General features: G+C 37.8%; 2 protein-coding genes across 5 annotated transcripts; both read left to right on the plus strand.

Annotated features, from left to right (window-relative positions):
- The first annotated feature begins 84 nt into the window (after positions 1-84).
- Positions 85-7,075, plus strand: sparta (spartin a). Of its 4 annotated transcripts, none has more exons than XM_008427303.3 (9): positions 85-159; positions 328-536; positions 1,765-2,527; positions 3,760-3,954; positions 4,257-4,413; positions 4,642-4,836; positions 4,957-5,118; positions 5,597-5,687; positions 6,695-7,075. In XM_008427303.3, exons 3-9 carry the CDS (start codon positions 1,766-1,768, stop codon positions 6,984-6,986), a joined length of 1,854 nt encoding a protein of 617 aa, XP_008425525.1. In that variant the 5' UTR covers positions 85-159; positions 328-536; position 1,765; the 3' UTR covers positions 6,987-7,075. The 4 variants fall into 4 exon arrangements, with proteins under 4 accessions (XP_008425525.1, XP_008425524.1, XP_008425527.1 ...); XM_008427302.3 differs by having other exon boundaries at positions 91-167; XM_008427305.2 differs by adding an exon at positions 6,052-6,115 and having other exon boundaries at positions 118-536; positions 6,695-6,805.
- A 706-nt stretch (positions 7,076-7,781) lies between these two features.
- Positions 7,782-13,434, plus strand: ccdc169 (coiled-coil domain containing 169). Its single transcript, XM_008427296.3, has 8 exons — positions 7,782-7,945; positions 8,019-8,101; positions 8,966-9,076; positions 9,469-9,509; positions 10,133-10,231; positions 10,576-10,629; positions 10,730-10,806; positions 11,407-13,434. Exons 1-8 carry the CDS (start codon positions 7,869-7,871, stop codon positions 11,591-11,593), a joined length of 729 nt encoding a protein of 242 aa, XP_008425518.1. The 5' UTR covers positions 7,782-7,868; the 3' UTR covers positions 11,594-13,434.
- The last annotated feature ends 1,466 nt before the right edge of the window (positions 13,435-14,900 follow it).

Raw genomic sequence — 14,900 nt, forward strand, 5'->3', positions numbered from 1 at the left:
TGTGGGTGGTTCATAATGTGATACCGCATAATCATTCTGACAGGTTATTTCTGAACTTTTCCCACCCCGCCCGTTTAATCTCCTCCCATTCCGCTTGATGCCACTTTCCTTCCAGCTCATTCCACGGCTGACTGCTAAGGAGTGCACCCAGATTTCTCCGTACGTTTGTAAGATTTTTTTTTTAGTTTTTTAAGTTGACGAAAAGTATTTTCTCTCTTGTCAGTAGCTAGTGTCCACAGGTGGATTGACAAAAATCTTTTGATTCTGTGTGAGAACCGAAAATTGTTGAGAAACTGAAGTACGGAGCTGATTTAACTTTTGCTGTAGGTCCCTGTTGGCATGGAGATCTGTCCGAAGACTCGTACCTGCTTCAGGGTTGCTGTCGTTCTGGAAAAACCGGTTTTGTTTTTACAGAGCTCAAACCTAACCTTTTAGCTGTCAATAACTAACACCTGACTAGCTTTCTTCACGCTAGTTCCTGTAATATTGCAGTCAGGCAGCTGGAGTTACGTGCTTTTGGATAGTCTTGGCAACAGGTAAGCTGAAATTCTTAATTTCCTCTCCTTTCGTTCTTACAGTAAAACTAAAGAAAGCTGATCCCAAAGTGTACACATTGATAAATCAATGTGTACACTTCAAAAGTACAAAATCTTACCAAGTATTTTTGTCTGGTTTCTAGTGCACATATTTTAGCACACTTGAAATAAGACAAACATACAATTTCTTTTCAAAAATAAATAGGAGCTTGTTTTAAGTCAACAATTCCTCAATATTGATTCCACTGGCAGATTATTTCACTTATGGCATGACATTGTTCTGATATCAGTGAAATATCTGCCAGTGGACCTAGTACTTTTATTTTCTAAAAATATTGAGGAATTATTGACTTAAAACAAGCTATTTCTTAGAGAAAGATGTGTACGATATTTGCATTATAAACTAAACAAAAAGTACTTAAGACTCGTTTTTGCTGTCTATAATTTCAAATTAGAATAAATCTCATTGGAAATTTAATTTATTATTATTAAGGATATGGCCTCAAAACTTTGTTGGGGTTCTTTTTATTTGAATTACTGCATTAAGTAATTCAAACAAGCTTATTTTGATCTAATAAGATTATTTTAAATCACTGTGCTCTCGTTTGCGGTCTTTTTTCTGGCTCAGGAGTGATTAATAGAAGGCAACATGTACCTGGCTTGTAATCCATGTAGTGGATACATCTATGTGGTGGTTTTTTAGACGTTGACTCCAATTGTAGTTCCGGTCATATGAATCTTAACCCAAACTCCTGAGTGAGGTTTGTTTCATAGTCATTTCAAAGCTGCTTGAACACATTTTCCCTTCCACTCTTCTTTCCATTGTTGTACTTGGATACAGAACTTTGTAAACAGCCAAGTTTTTTTTTTTTTTTTTAGCAATGATCTTTAGCGGCTTACCCCGTTGAGAAGGGTGTCAATAACCAAAGTCTTAACCATGAGGCTTTAGGCTTTAACATAACATTCTGTATTTATTTTGTGTTAGTTTTCTGTCATATTTACATTTTTTAAGATCCTGAATCATTTAAATTACCAGGAGTAAACACTTAAAATATGTTTCTGCATTATATCCATAAAATATAAGTTTTACTTTTTGATATTCTATTATATTAAGATCCTTATATGTCTGTAAGTTCAGTGATACAACTTAAATGCATCCTAAAATTGCAGGTATTTTTTGTTAAGGGTTACGTATTGTCTTAGTTTCTGTTTCCCATATGCCTTCCAGCATGGCTGAGCCTGCTGAACTGCTGGTCATTAAGGATCAGTATGAGCTGGCCCAACAATCCATGAACCATGGATCAGCGGCTCAGGAAGCTGACAACAAATCAGAAGCTCTGGTGTATTACAAGAAGAGTCGTCTGCATCTTCGTCAAGGACTGGAGGTTCCTACTGGAGGGGAAAGGCATCAAGGAGAGGTCTGGGACAAGGCTAGGCAGCTTCAGCAGAAGATGAAGGAAATGTTAGGGACTATCGACATCCGTCTGTCTGATCTGGAAAAGTCCACACCAAGGGACACACACTTACTGTGCAAATTTTCTACTCCTCTTTACCCAGACTTGGTAATTAACAGTCAGCCCACCAATAGTTCTGTCCTCCATCTGTACCCCACCATACCAGATACAACCCGCAGCACAACACCAGCCCCCATCAGTTCTATTTTCCCTGCTGTCCCAAACACACACACACTCCCTGCAGCTGATCTGGAAACTGTGGCCATGGATAGCTCAACAGACCTGCCTCCAGCATACACTCCAAAGCCAATGGATGGGCACCGCAGCCTGGCTTACGATCCTGCTGGAGGCGGCCTCTGGTCAAGGGAACCACCAGATGGGAAGGAGCTGCTCTCCATCCCCTCTGGGGTGCAGCTGTTCTTTGTCGAACCAAACGGTCAGGTCAGCTCTCTCTCCTCTCCGGGCTACCTCCGTGTCATCACAACGGATAATCAGCAAAGTGATCGCAGTGCTGGAAAACCCTCTGGATTTTTACATGTAAGTAAAGAGAGGCATTCATTAGAGCCTTGCTTTGTTTGGAAGAAGGTTTGGGTGTGTGTGTCTTCAAGGTAAATGGGTGTGACGTCACACAGAATCACTTCTTCATTTTTAGAAGTTTCCCAGTATGAGTCATTATAATGTTGCGCAGCTGGAAAGCCAACTACAAAGTAACGTTTGTCTCACAGATGACAGGGAGGATGTTTTAAAGCATCTTAAAATTTATTTTTTGGATTAATTTGAATTTTACCCTCCATAATGTATTGACATTTTAAGTGTTGACAGGACCAAAATCTGTATTATATCTCTTCAATTCTAAGTTTGCATTGTTTTCTTTTTATGAACACCAAATTTTGATCAGATTGTTGAAATGTTGTTTAGGAGTAGAATTAAAACCAGTTAGCTTTTGCATTGCAAATCTCCATGATGTCCATTTCTATTTAATGGTATAACTGTTTTTAAATCTCCCTTTCAATTAATTTCCTTCAATAGAATAAATATCTGTTCTGGCATCACTACAAAGCATGCATTGTGTCTTGCTTTGTATTTCACTGCAACCCATGACTGTGCTTCCCACCAAACCAGGCTGTCCCTATATTCTGACTCTGCTTTGTTTCCCAGTCAGACAATGGTCCCATTAACAGATGACTCTGCGCTTCTGTTGTGTTGCTGGTCAGGCTCCTGTGTCCTCACAGGGGTCATTCTGACAGATCTGCACACTAGTGGCAGGTTACAACAACAAGTTCGGATAGTTTGCTTCATAGAAAATGACACATTTTGGGAGTGATGGGGGGGGGGGGAAGCACTTACTTAACTTTGGGACTGTCTCAGTGATATTTAAAAGCAAAAAAAAAAACTTTGATAGCTTGCAGAAGTAGACAAAATGGGGGAAATTAAATATGAAAAAGATCTCAACGGAAGTCCTGCATTTCCTGCTTTAGATTTAGTATAACAGATACTTCAAAACTTGATTGACAGACCTAGGTCCATGGTTACACGGTTTGAAAACAAAATATATGAACCCTTATGAAGATATAAAAATATATTTTAAACTTTAAATCATAATATGGATAAACTCTGAAATCACTTAATAGGAGTTATTATTGTTTTACAAACTACTTGTGAAAAGTGTGTTAAGTTAAAATAATTTCAGTAGAATAAAATAAAGTCTCTTCAGACGCCCTGCATAGAGCTTTGATTGTCCTGTTTTGTTCTGTCCTTGTGGTTTTCAGGTGTGTGACCGCCTGTATCCCCTGTCAGCAAACACCCCGGTGCTGCTGGCTAACTCTGGCATCTACATGTTCCCCGACTGCTTGGCAGAGTTACCCGGCTCCTATGTGGGTTTAGTGCTGTCGTCTGAACTGCCTGCTGCGGACTGTGAGATGTTTCAGGATGTTCTATCACAACTTGCTGATCTCAGGATCCAGGTAAGTCCCAACTAATTTGTGTTGAATAAAAATTTACCTTGAATTAATCCGAGTTACCGCAATATTTAATTTCCCTTTGGGATCAGTAAAATATTTTGTAAGTATTTTCAGTCTTCTTTTTGCAGATTGAGTAGTTCAGCTTCCCAAAATTATGATATTTTAAAGATGAAGAAAGTTGTTTGTGTTTTTATATAAACAACCTGATAAAGCCAGTGACATGTTTTAGGTTATACAGGTATCTTACAGAAACAATATTGTCTTAAAGCTCGCCATTAAGAATGAAGCTTTGACTTGTCTAACAGGGAACAGAAGGAGCTGAAGGAGAGGTCATAAACTTGACTGATAAAATTCCCCTGAGTCCTCCGCATGAGCAAGCAGATGAAATGGTACCAGAGGGGGAAAAGGCAACACTTCTACTTCCTGGATGGAGCGAGAAGATGGCTCAAGGAATTTTGTCTGGTGGGTTTTGCAAAAAGACTCTCAGAATGAAAACTTGAAGAACATCAGCACAGAGTTACACACCAGTTGATTACACAGTGGGTTACCACATAATCCTCCACTAGTGGTTGCTGTTTACAGTGACACCGGTCTAGTCTATACTTAACAGTATTTAGTGTTGGAAAAACAAAATGGTTTGCTTGATGTTTTGAAACTACAATAAATAAAATGATGTTTTTATCTTTATAGGAGCTACGAAATTGAGTCAGTCATTTGCAAAAGGCGCAGAGGCCACTGGGAATATCATTCAGAAAGGAGCAGCCAGGATCCGGGACCGCATCACACCAGAGGAGACCCCATCTGAGGTCAGTCCACAGGTCACCCAAGGTCTGAATGCTACCAAACAAGCCACCGGGGGCGCTGTTCGAGTCAGTAAATTCTTAGGTAAGAGCAACCAGACTGATGTTACCGATAAGGTAAAATCTATTATTCTGTCCTGATCTGTGAGTATCAGTACGTTTGTACCTAAATCTATTTCTTTGGTATCACTTTGTGCATCTACAGTGAATGGCATCAGTACAATTGCAGGACATGTGGCAGAAAAGGTGACACCGCATGTGAAGAAGCACGGTGCTAAGCTGGTCCCAGAGTCTCTGAAAAAAAGTCAGGATGGCCAGGCTTCCAACTTCGATGGAGCCAAGTTTGTAGCAGCCAGCAGCATACAAGGTATTTACTAAGTTTTAGAAGACGAGCGTAAGGATACACAAACCCATTCAATAAATTAGAATATCCCATTTAAAAAATGGGAAAAGCCCATTTATTCCAGGAAATGTATCACTAACTGAAACGTATGATGAATTACACACAGATAGAAGTTTGAAAGCATTTATTTCTGTTAATTGAATGACTGAAAATGATGATTTTCCACTTGTGGGCAATGAAAACATGACATTTAAAATTGGAACATTATATAATATCATTAAAAAACATATTTAATTCAGAATTGTGGGCCTTAATGAAATGATTACATAACACCTGATTAAAGGTGGTTATTTACAAAAGATACATTTAATCCAACAAATGGGCCTCATCTGAACGCATATTCTAATTTAATGAATATGAGTGTACAGAGGGTGGTAAATTTGGACCCATGGGATGGTTTGATATGGCTAGTGTACATTTTTAAAATGTCTTTTCAAATTAGGTTTAAGTACAGTTTGGGGAAGTCTAGAGACTGGAGCAAAACACGTCTGCAAAAGTGTTGCAACTGAAACTGTCACAACAGTAAAGTACAAGTGAGTTGACCTCTTGACTCGACACCTCTTGTCTTTATATCTTTCTTTTTTCTATGTGATTGCTTGTTTAAACTAGGGATGTCTTAGTCAAGATACGTTTGTTATATCTGACATAATCTGTCTTTGTCATGAATAGAAAACTGACAACACGATTCTCAGATTCTTCATACAATCAATGGGTTGTACATTTGTAAAAACTAGCATTAAAGTATAGAAAACATTACCACCTCATTCACCAGCCACCTTTCAGGCACTGCACTGACAGTGTGTCAGATATTGTGTTTTTTCATGACTTTTCTGCCATTCTCCTTTTCCTTCTGGTTTCCTTGTGAACTGACCCTTTTTCACTGTTGTTTCTTTTCAGATTTAGGGGTTTAGAGAATCTTTTAAACATGTCTGGGAAGATGTGACTTCACTGGGAAGTAAAGGTCAAATTAACAACTGATCTTAGTCTTGTGCTTCTACTAACCCAACCAATAACCTTACACAACCTGGTGCAGCACACACTAAATTGGTATTTTTCAAACTAATTTGCTCACTTAAAGAATGCTTTTCAGAGGTCTTTTTTTGCATTAGGCTTGCATTTTATATCCACCATATGCCGAAAGATGCAAGCTGATGCATCTAACAGCATGTTCTTCAATTCAAATAGTTATGAATAGGTACAGTTCTTATGTATTATAATCATTATGCCTTAAAAACAGAAATCTACACTTGTTAAAACATTGCATACATGAACTGGACATAAAGACTTTTGAAGCTGCATACTTTGGTGAACAGATAAACCAAGCCTCTCTTCTAGACTGATTGTTTTTTGCTGTAAGCTACATGCCAGATTAAGTGATGTCATGACATATAACACTTTTTAACATGCAAAAATATGCTAGAGTTGGCGTGTTTTTCCTTAAAGTAATGTTTTGGTGCTCCTACAACCTCAACTCTGTTGTCATTTATTTTCTTCTACCACACTCTTATTCTCTAACGCCTCCAAATTATTTATGATGAAGGTACGGCAATGATGCGGGCCAAGCCACAGATACAGCTCTCCGTTCAGTGGGCAACATTGGTCTGACTGCACATAATTTTGACAATCTGGGTCTCAAAGCCTTCCTGAAGACAACTGGCAAGCAGACGGCCAAGGCCATGGTTAAAGAATCTGACGATGAGGAAACCGAAGAGAGTACGATGCAAAATGACAAACATCTCACACAAGCTGAGAAGGGGGTGGAGATGAAAGAAGAGGCACCAGAAAAGACAAAGGATGTGAATAAGGAACAAGACGGAAAGAAGAAAGAATAAATTTCTACTAGACCTAGTGCTTTGTTGTCATACAGTATAAATTAATGGTGTATTTAAATGAATATATTAAAATATTATAATAACCTCGATTTTAAGTGTTGCTTGAATTGGGTTATACATTTTTATTAAAAGGTGAGACTGTGGCTGAGTGGATAGAGTATATCATGGGCTTGTTTTCAGCTTCCTCCGGTCACATGTCGATGTACCCGGAGGCAAGGCACTTCACCTCAAGCTGCCTACCAATCTTTGTATTTGTGTATGAATGTTTGTGAATCTGCTTTGAGTGGTCATGATTTTTAAAAGTGCTATTGAAGTTTGGCCCATTTTCTGTTTTGTCAGACAAACCTTTTCTCTAAACAGCTTTGGTTGATTCAGTGGTATATTAAATTTTATTTCTAATCGAAAATAGAAATAGATTAGTTAATTGTCTAATCAGACAATTAACTCAAAGAGCCGTTATTAAACATACTTGCCAGATTTATTCTGTTTTTGTCATAATTAAATGTTTGAGATCAAATCAATTCTTTAAGTCAAAGACAACCCAAGTTGAAATAACATTGATAAAACCAAAAATAATCAGGTTAAAGTAAAAAGAAATACATGTCCTAATTTACATAAATTCATGAGAATCTGGAAAACAAAGTCAAAAGCCATTTCTAAAATTTCATGTTACAGAGGTTATTCCAGACCTCGCCTCTGATCGAGAAATCGATCAGAGGCGCCGTGAAAATGATCGGAACTGGCCTCTCTGGCTGCAGTACGCACTCCCGACACAGGGGGGACACATGTTCACAAGGGAACAGTATTTTGCAGAAAACCGGAAATGTTGGTTTCCATGGATACCATGAACTACAAACTTGCCTGCAGTAAATTTTCGGAAAAATGGCTAAAGCGAACGACAACCGTAAGTATGACTTGGCACGGCTGCAAGTAGAAATCGAAGAAGAAAGAGAGCTGAAGTGAGTGTCCCCGTCCTTGAGAAAATAAAGCTTCTCAGACGGAAAACGTTAAGGCTTCAATCTTTGGTTGCAGAGAGATGCTCATAGGATCTGTGTGCGACCTGCGATGTACTGTGGCAGAACTGCAAGAAAGACTACGTAGTGTTGACGGGGAAGGTAAAAACTTCGTCTCAGTAAATTATTTGTACGTTGAGTTAAAATATTTCAAGCATTTATTTCCTGTAATTTTTGTATAATATTTTGAAACTCGTGCATGTCGCACCCTAATCAGACAATTAACTCAAAACACCTGCAAAGGTTCCCTGAGCAGTAAACTGCACAAACATGGGCATCAGATTGTCTTTGACATCCACTACAAGGAGGACAAGACACAAAAGATCATTTCTAAAAAAAAGTTGGTTGCTCACAGATTGCGGTTTTCATAGAAAGTTGAGCAGAAGGAAAATGTGTGTTATCCCAGTAGCAGAGATAGTCTTGAAAGGATTATTAAGCAAAATCCATTAAACAATTTGGGGGAGCTTCACAAAGAGTGCACTGAGGCAAGAGTAAATGAAGATCTACATTTGATGTAAAAATCCTTGTGTCAAATTACTCCGGCTCTGGTTCAAAGTCCTCTTTGTAGATGAATGTAAAGTTTGCATTTAATTTGAAAATTGGTGCCCCAGAGTCTTGATGAAGAGTGGAGAGACAATCTTGACAAGACTGATTGATGGACTCAATATCAACTATTGAGTCCATAGAAATGAACATCCATTTATAAACTTGTCATTTCCGTTTAAATTGTTCCTCTTTTTAATTAACCCAGACTCAATGGTGAGTTTTCATTATCTATAAGCAGTGATAATCAGAATCAATACACATGAAGGCTTGAAATATTTCTCTCTACATAATGAATCTACTTTCTTAAAAGGAGGACAAACTTATTGAACTTTTTCCCAGTATTCCAATTTTTTCAGAGGTAACTATGTGGAAATGTAAGCTTTCTCTCGTGACTTGTCTGTTTTTGTTGGCTATCATCAGGTAATGAGTGGAAGACGAGGTTTGAGACACAAGTAGAACTAAATGGACAGCTGGAGAGACAGATTTCACACATTCAGCAGAGGCTGGAGAGCATCAAAGGAAACCCCGTCGGTGAGGCTTCAGTTTCTTTTAATATTACGACCCTACTGGTATTTCACTGCATGTTTTGAAACTACTTACTTTTAAGGGAATTCATGATTAGAACAGACATAATAAAATCTTTCAACTGGATTATGCAGTTACACATATGCAACCATCTTCTTTAGTAATGACCATCGACCACCCTCTTTTTAGAAGATAGTCGAGCCTTTGTAACAAATGGTTCACTTTCTTAAATGAGTGACACAAATATTGAGATGTTACTGCGTGCCCTATATTCAAGTAAACCCCTCTATGTGTGTGCATGTGTAAAAAGTAATTTTTTGCTGTTATTTGCCCACCTGCATTTACAAGTTTACATTGTGATCACAACAACAAACTCACACTTGCCCTTTTTTCCCCAGATCGATTGGCTTTTATCCGATTATATGAAGACATGGGACTGGTGAGTTGACTTTTGTTTCATTTATTGGCCTTAAATTTTTGCATAGATTTTATTATTATTTTCTAAAACCTATGGTCATTCTGTCCACAGAAAGTATGCAAAGAACCACACACACCAGCAGAGAGCGCTAGAGACAGAGAATGAATTTATACAAAACAGCAAGTGTTGTGATGTCAGCTGCTTTCCTTCCTCTGATACAGGCTGCAAAAACCAGAGTTTAATCACAGCTCTGTAATCACGGGATTAACAACCATGGGAGAGTAATGCAGTCTAATTACAATGCTTCAACACACACATACACACCAATACATGTGACACTGAAAGGTTGCACAATAAAGCTTAACCACCCTGGTGCCTGTGAGCCTAAAGGCATAAACTAACAGATGCTCATTAGCGTGTCCAAGAAGTGACTACAAACAGTAGATATTAGCATAGACTGAACAACGGAGATGAATTTGGATTATCATTACAAATTGTGACTGAATAATTTATGAGTCTCATCCATTTTTGTACTTTTGTTGTCAACATGAACTATTTGCACATTTGTTTGAACGTCCTGTATTCCACCGGGTAATTAGTCTTCGCCAGAATGACACAAGAGTAATTTCAACTCTTCCTCACAGGAAATGCTTAAAGAACACCTAACAGTCCTGACTGAGGAGAAAACTGACCTCCATAATCAGCTGAAGAACTGCCATCTTCAAATGGAACAGGAGGGAAAGGTCTGGGCCCCATTGTTCATGTAGACAACGAGGGGTTTTAAAAGGTTTATAGGCATCAGAGTGTCTGTTGGTTTACTTTTGTCATTGTGTGTTAGAAACGAAGCTTTAGGGTTTTTATTCCCCACAAAGTAGTGATTTCAGATACAAAAAAAATCCTAATTGGTAACAAATTTATTTCTTTGTTTATTGTTCTACTAAAATAACTGGAAGGTATCGGTTAAATACAGGCTTAGCACTCAGCATTTGTGACCAGTAATCCCTAATCTGTTGCCCATTACCACTGACACAGTAAGGGTTGTACCCATGAAGTGACTGCATGGTTTTCTATTTCTTTCACTTCTCAGGCATTCCATAAAACCAATGATGAAAGGCGGGCATACCTTACAGAAATAGCTATGGTGAGCATTTAAAAATAACATTTCCCTTCTTGGCTGTTTCTGCAAGGAAGGTCAGAAGTTTACATGCAGTCACCATGTTTTATGTATTTATCGCCTGCAGTTGTCTTCTGTCCGTGAGCCGCAGAGACGGCAGTATGCCAACCAGCGACAGAGGGCAGCAGAGAGCAAACAGATCAGGTTTGTAACATCCCACATCTGATCAACAAAATCTTAATGTTTACTAGTGGCAGTTTTGAATTCAGGTAATTTTGTGACAGTGGATTATTTAATGGGGAGATATTATGTATTTTCCACGTACCTAGTATTTCACAACAAAATCAAGTAAGTATGTTATAATCAGTTGTACCATCAGTGGGCACCCTGTAGGAGATTGAAGGATTTCTAAAACATGCGTGACAGAATCAAAGCAACTCTCCAGGTATGTTTTTGATGAGGGAATAAAATTATAACATATACGTCTAAAAGAAAAAAAATTTACGTAATACCCACCACCTTTAATACAAATGAATATGCATTAAAAAACAATATCTTCTCTAAAATCAGTGTTAACTGATTTCAGACAATCTTTACATTTTTTTCTAGTTTTACTTTAAAATAATTTTAATTTACTTCACAGTCAAAATGTAGGAATCACAATTTAGATGAATAAATAATTAAGAGAGTAACATAATTTTGTTTTTTAATTATTTCCTGCAATTTTGCTTTTTAGGGATAATTTATCCCGACAGGTGTTCATTCACATGGCATTACTTTTTTATTTTTGTTTTGGACACACAGAGGAAAAGGCGTCTGTAGGAAAGCACAAGCTGGTTCTAACAAAGGAACGGAGGAGGGATTAACAGAACGTCTGAATGAAGGCGGAGGAGGAGGTGGTGATTCAACAACAGAGAGAGGAATGAAGAAGAAATCCCAAAGGGAAAGCAGGTTACCCACTCTGAAGCATCGGGGAAAACATAATCCTTAACCAAAATCTGTTCCCATGGATATTTGCAGGGTTCTTTTATTGGGGGTGATTATCCTTGTACATTTCTGTCCGTTTTTTTGTTTAGGCTTTTATTTATTTTCTCGAAGTTTGATTGTATAATGATTTAAATACTTATTCAAATGTACTTATATAGAGGTATGAACCATCAGAAATCAGACTTTTCTTGCACAAACAGGCAGATATTTCACTCTTTTACCAAGACATTTGCAAAAGTCTTACATCGTGACTTAAGAATGAGCTTATTCTGCTACTTCAAAACTCTACTGAGTTTTGAAGTAGCAAAACTTCAAAACTCACTGACTAGTTGCCTGACTAGTTGCCAGCCAGGCAACTAGTCACCTGGCTGGAAGCACAAACTGCTTCCAGCCAGGTGACTAGTTGCCTGGTGTCTTGGAACTAAATGTTTCTGAAAACTTCAATGACAGAGTTTGCATCGGGACATTCAAGTTGAGGACGATGACCGTCTCTACTTTGGGTCACCTGCTCTGCCACTGAGTCATGAAGGACCCAAAACTAAGCTTTTACTTTAATTTCTTCTAATTCATGCACCTGAAACCCTGTTCACTAAACACGATTAGTGTTTGCTCTGTTACCAGCTCGGTTCTAAATCCAGAAACCAGGATGTTTGTAGTGAGCTTTCAGGATAGAAAGGACTACAGTGACTACAGCCATCTTCTATTCAAGACAATAAAAGAAGAGCTCATGCAACCAGAGCAAAAACAAATTTGTTCAGAGAAAATAAACAACCTTTTCTGATGTAAAGTAAGGCTCTACCTATTAGTTTATGGTGATTCTGGTGCTGGAAGTTAATGGAATTAAGGATTCCTTCTTTTAATTCTCTTTTCTTTTTTCTCTCAACATTTCCCTTCAGTTAATTGACGTAAAATAAATCTAAATTACATCAGGAAACCCTGCTTTTAAATTTTATAGACTTTTGATACAGTTAGATCTCCATTCAGCTAATAATACTTTGACCCTTCATTCTCGGGTCCCTTTGAAATGTTTAAGTAGTTCCATGTTTTTGTTGCTTTTACTTAACTCATTAAAATACTCTAATGCTATTTCAAATTACATCTTTTGTTTTTAATATTGTTTCCAAACTGACAATTCTGATCAGTTTTTGTAGAATTGTCAATATTCAAATTCTCAGAATAAACACATTTTAGACTAACGTATTTCATTCCTCTTTAAAGTATTCCATAAGATGACGATTTATGATGTCAGTGATTAATGATATATTAAGCACTTTGATCTGCCTTGCTGCTGAAATGTGCTAGGCAAATAAACTTGATTGATCGATATATTTGAGACAGTTAAAATAAAAATAAAAGTGCTGATGCATAATAAATATTATCAAATGCACTTATGAAGTAAAATGTTGCAATATTTTTGTAGTATTTGTATGCATAAATATATTTTGAATCTGATCTAATTTGATTCTCTTACACGCAGAAAACCTGGTGAAATGTGAGTATAAGGTTTGAAACTGGTGAATTGAGCTGATATGTGTTGGGAGCCTGCTGAGTTTGACATTTCTTTTACAATACTTTTTTTAAACGCCACCTACGACACACATTACGTAAGCAGAACCGTATCCACCAATCACTCTGTGTAGTTGAGACACAGAGCAAGCAGTCGCCCCCATCCTACCCACTGACCATCTTTATATGTGTGGGTGTTGAGACAAAAAGCAACTATCCCTGTGAGATGAAGTAGTGTTCTGTAAAACTGCCAGAAGCGTTTTCACAACTTTGTGTTTGAGAAGAAGTGTGAGGGATCATTTCAATTTTCGCATTGAAATAAAACAGTGATGCAGCAAAGGGCTAAATCAACTCAGAATTATTGTATTTTGTTCTTCAAAAATGTATTTATTTGTTAAACATTTTGATGTTTATTTTTAGCCAGAGATGTCGGATCTGAATATTGAGTTATGACAGATCATTTTTACATTTGCTATGTTTTGACATTCCGTTCCAGATCCATGTTGATTTTAGGAGTGGAAATGATAAACTTGTATAGCGCTTTATCAAATCCAGAAGACCCCACAGCACTTCACACTACATTTTAGTCTTTCATCCATTCACACACCGATGATGGCAAGCTACTAGACAGTAGCCACAGCTGCCCTGGGGCACCACCAGCACTCAAGGTGGGTGAAGAGTCTTGCCTAAGGACAGGCTGGGATTGGAACCGGCATGTTGTCATTTTTGGGATTTGTTTTGTGTAATTCCTAAATAAGAACTAGTCACTGTACATTTGTTAAAAGCAACCCTAAGTGATGTCACAAACCCAACACTGAAAACCATTTCATTAACTGAGCTCCATCTTTTGCCTTCATTTTAAGTCAGTGTGCCCCATGCTGTGTGCGTCCTGCTTCTTCAGGATTAATTTAGACAGGAGCACCTTGTCGGGTCTTAGTTTGTGACGCACACTGTGTCCCTGTGAGTTTGTCCCCAAAAAGAGAAGACTGTACACGGTCTGTCACGGTCACACCAACAAATACATTTACGCACAACTCGAGGGGGGAAGGAAAGAGTCCCTATCAAAGAATTCCCAGGAGGTATAACTCAATCACACTACTTAAATATCTTGATTGATTTATTTATCTTATAAATATGAAGATGTATAATGTAAGACTGGCTGCATCGTTTAGCCTTGTGGCACAGGTCTAGTGCAGCACACATACAGCATAGCGGTGTGACAGCACGGTTTATCAGGATGTTCGTCAGAATCCAGTGAATGAGCGAATCTCTGGAGGTTTTCATGTAGGTCAGTTGCTTCCATCTTTTCCTACTGAATGAGACTTCTCCTGCTATGTCAGGAAAAGATTAGATATGTCCTCTACATCGCTCAGCTCTGAGCTTTTTCCAAAAATGTTCGTGTTACAGCAGTAACATGCTGTCGCGTCCAATCATTTCATATGGGAAATGAATCGCATATAACCAACAGTATCTGGATTTGCACATCTACACAGTAAATACGTAAAATATAGAATAACATTGAGCATTTAACAACAATTTTCTGTCTATTGTTAGAAAACAATAGAAAACAATAAACAATGGATATATATTGTTCAATAACAGACTAAATTCTAGCAACATTAGCAACTTTTTTTCTAACCTAACTGAATATTTTGATCAGCATTTTACTGAAGATGTTGGTTTAATTGACTGTCATTCTTCTAGTCCATCAGAGGACTGATGTGTTTGTGAAATAAATTAATATGAATTCTTAAAAATCTTTCAGTGAGTTTGAATAAAATAATTCTACAGAAAGAGTGAGCCAG

Source organism: Poecilia reticulata, chromosome 14, assembly GCF_904066995.2.
Source record: "Poecilia reticulata chromosome 14, P_reticulata-male-v2, whole genome shotgun sequence".
Lineage (NCBI taxonomy): Eukaryota > Metazoa > Chordata > Actinopteri > Cyprinodontiformes > Poeciliidae > Poecilia > Poecilia reticulata.

Excerpts from the sequence above, each read along its gene's own strand:
- sparta (XM_008427303.3), top strand. The coding sequence starts at position 1,766 with ATGGCTGAGCCTGCTGAACTGCTGGTCATTAAGGATCAGTATGAGCTG. Across the intron at positions 4,414-4,641 it reads GGCTCAAGGAATTTTGTCTG|GAGCTACGAAATTGAGTCAG; the intron begins GTGGGTTTTGCA and ends TTATCTTTATAG. Across the intron at positions 5,119-5,596 it reads AGCAGCCAGCAGCATACAAG|GTTTAAGTACAGTTTGGGGA; the intron begins GTATTTACTAAG and ends TTTTCAAATTAG.
- ccdc169 (XM_008427296.3), top strand. The coding sequence starts at position 7,869 with ATGGCTAAAGCGAACGACAACCGTAAGTATGACTTGGCACGGCTGCAA. Across the intron at positions 9,077-9,468 it reads CATCAAAGGAAACCCCGTCG|ATCGATTGGCTTTTATCCGA; the intron begins GTGAGGCTTCAG and ends TTTTTTCCCCAG. Across the intron at positions 10,807-11,406 it reads GCAGAGAGCAAACAGATCAG|AGGAAAAGGCGTCTGTAGGA; the intron begins GTTTGTAACATC and ends TTGGACACACAG.